Below are 2,851 nucleotides of genomic sequence, written 5' to 3'. Positions count from 1 at the left end.
TTTCTAGTTCAAAGTAATAGACAAACTAAATACTAAGATACAGACACTAAATAAAACCTCTGCCAAGTCCCCTTTCACAGTAGTATCTCTGCCGACATACACCTCTTCATCCTTGTCTACAAAGGGAATAAAAGGCATATTATAATCCTATTTCCTCTTCCCCTCCTACTAAGGCACGGACATTTTCATAGCAGCATCCAGGTAAACAGCTTTGCTGATGCAACAAAACCCACATACCTCCTTTTGACAACTCGGTAACACCTAATTGTATTGTGTCCTATCACTGATTCATGCAGTGCTGTTAAACCTGTTGTTCTTCATTTTCTCTGTACTTGAATCAACAAAAACACACGTAAGACAATTGTCTTCCCATTTCCGGCTAATTGTTCTCAAAAAGATCTTGAAGTTGTGGGTTTAAAAACGAGGAGAAGCTTCTACTTCTCTGTAAGTAAGTCTTCACGTTCATACAAACACTTTACAATTAATTCCCTTGCAGTTCTACTGGTACTTACAGTGACTTTCTCAATGAGAAAAAAAGTGTAGGCTTTTGGGGGGGGGGGGGCGCACAACAAAAACCAACAAAACAAACAGAAAACTAACAGCCCTTGTTTTATTTGAATTTGCTTTATCTGTTTGCTTCAGAAAAGTCTTCTGTGAGGTCTAGTTTTCTTCATAGGCTAGAAACTCAAGAGCTGTTAAGACTGGCCGATTGACTAGCTAGCAGAGCTCAGATATAACTTCCTTAGTGGAAATACTGTGCATGTCACTTGAAACGTAGCAACAAAACAGCTGCTGATTATTGCTAGGAGCTAGGAATGAACTATTGAATATTAAGCATCTTTACCTTGAGCAAGAGTACATTTGATACAACTAGTTGATGTGTCTTGCGGGACTTAGACGTATAGAGTAGCAACAAAGCACAAAGGATGGTACATAATTCATTATGAAAGTTAACTATATTGTGCTGTTATAGTCACTGTTCTTTCCTTTCTCCTTCTGCACCACATGCATTTTTCATACCGTCATGGCTATTTTGTCTCTTCCTCTTATACTTGGTGATTATACATAGACACTTTCTGCTAAGTTCACCGCACAGCCTGCGTCCTGCAGTGATGCTGACAGCTTAGCTACTGCTGCTGTAGTCCATTTAGAAAATACTGCATGCAGGAGCGAGGGTTTGTATGTAATATGATAAACTATATATAAAGGTTGACAAATATTGCTTTCCCAGTTAACGGGTTTTTCTCCCCCCCCACCCCCTACCTCATCACATTGCGTGATCCTGTGAGCAATCTCCTTCAACTCTTTCATGGATTTTTCATCTTGGAAATCATAGGGAAAAGTTTCAGTCCATTCCTTCAGGAGCTGAATGATTTTGGCAGCGAAGGATTTTAGCTTTGCCTGGAAAGAAACAATGAGTTGATTACTGACCATAGACCTTTCTGACTGCAGAGTAAATTAGCTGATGAAGGTCCACACAAAACTAGAGACACCCTTGAAAATACTCTGCATTAGTAGTAGGTGAAGGGGATAAAAAAGAACTCATTTAACTGTGAGCCAGATTGCTAAATAGTATGATTTAGCCTCCTTTCATGATAGCTTGGTAAAGTCTCTTACCAAACACTTTGAAGAAATTTTCAAGGTTAGTTGTATAAAGGCAGGAAGATGACAGAGTAGTTTAAGTGACTTACTTGACTGAAGTCAATGGGACTTAAGCTGATTTATGCCATCCGAGGCAGCAGTACCTTAGCGTTTGAATTCAAATGCATACAAACTGCAGCACTCTACCAAGCATCTTTCATGAGAAACGCTCACAAAGACATTTTTGTTTCATAGAATTTATCAGACCCTCCAGATTGAGCTGTATATTAAAATAAATGAATGACAGGAAAGATGTGTGTGTTCTCTCCGTGACACCTAAATCAAAATGGACTTTGAAAATGAAAAGTATTGGCTCTTATTCAAAAAGCTATCAACGACAGAACGGGGAGGGAGAGCTATTTGCGAAGTTCTTCTGTTACCTGTGAATCTTCTAAGGCTTTTCCTCAGTGAGACCCGAATTGGATGCCAATTACTCCACTATGGTAGCATAGGGAGCAGCATCAGTAAATCCAAGGGAGCATTCTTGTAAAATTGGGAGTGTGAGTGCTAAGAACGCTTTTAAAAAACAAGAAGAATCAAAACTTAATTCAGGTTATGTTTATCCTCCCACCCAACTTGTGATGCACCAAGGGAAAAGAGGAAGTTTGCATCTGTGTTTACCTCCCCACCTGGGCAAGCTACAGAAGTCCCGCTGCACAGCAGTTCCTCCTCCCCACGCACAGTGTGCTTTCCTCGCTGCGCTCTCCCTCGGCCTCTTAGGGGTTACAGAAGGTGACTTAGCATGTGAGTGTCGCTACAGGAAATCAGTGTATTTTCTTTTAAGACAAGTAAGAGAATGTCTTCCAAGAACTGGTAGGAACTCCTGCCAAAACATCATCTGACCGTAGTATGTCCCAGCTTATTTAATCAAAACCAAAAGTCAGCCAAACTAAGCTATTTTTTTGCTTTTTTTTTTACATCTCACTGGTATACAGTCAGAGGGAACATTAATAACGATTAATAAGAACTTTGAAGTTAAACCATGCACCCTTGAATCCTCCATCTGAAAGTGAGCCAGTGCTTCTTGTAAGTCTGATGGGGAATTTTCTTGCTTGCTTTTTTTTTTCCAGAGCTGCAAATTGCACTCTGCTAGCATGCTTTTCCTAGCTGTTTTTTTACTGATAGCATTTAATTGATCCTGCTAGTAAGAGAAGCGCAGAATAGTTGGGATAGTGAGGTCAAAAAGAAAACATCACCATTCTCTTTGCCA

General features: G+C 39.9%; 1 protein-coding gene across 1 annotated transcript in view; it reads right to left on the bottom strand.

Moving 5' to 3' along the window:
* RASGEF1A (RasGEF domain family, member 1A) overlaps window positions 1-2,851 on the bottom strand; it is a 24,933-nt gene that overhangs the window by 11,631 nt on the left and 10,451 nt on the right. The window contains exon 3 of the mRNA XM_009332682.1: window positions 1,264-1,401. Coding sequence (XP_009330957.1) covers window positions 1,264-1,401 — 138 coding nt within the window. The remainder of the gene's footprint in view (window positions 1-1,263; window positions 1,402-2,851) is intronic.

Source organism: Pygoscelis adeliae, unplaced genomic scaffold, assembly GCF_000699105.1.
Source record: "Pygoscelis adeliae isolate BGI_AS28 unplaced genomic scaffold, ASM69910v1 Scaffold269, whole genome shotgun sequence".
NCBI lineage: Eukaryota > Metazoa > Chordata > Aves > Sphenisciformes > Spheniscidae > Pygoscelis > Pygoscelis adeliae.
Note: the sequence above shows the minus strand (reverse complement) of the source record. Positions and strands in the feature narration are given on the sequence as shown.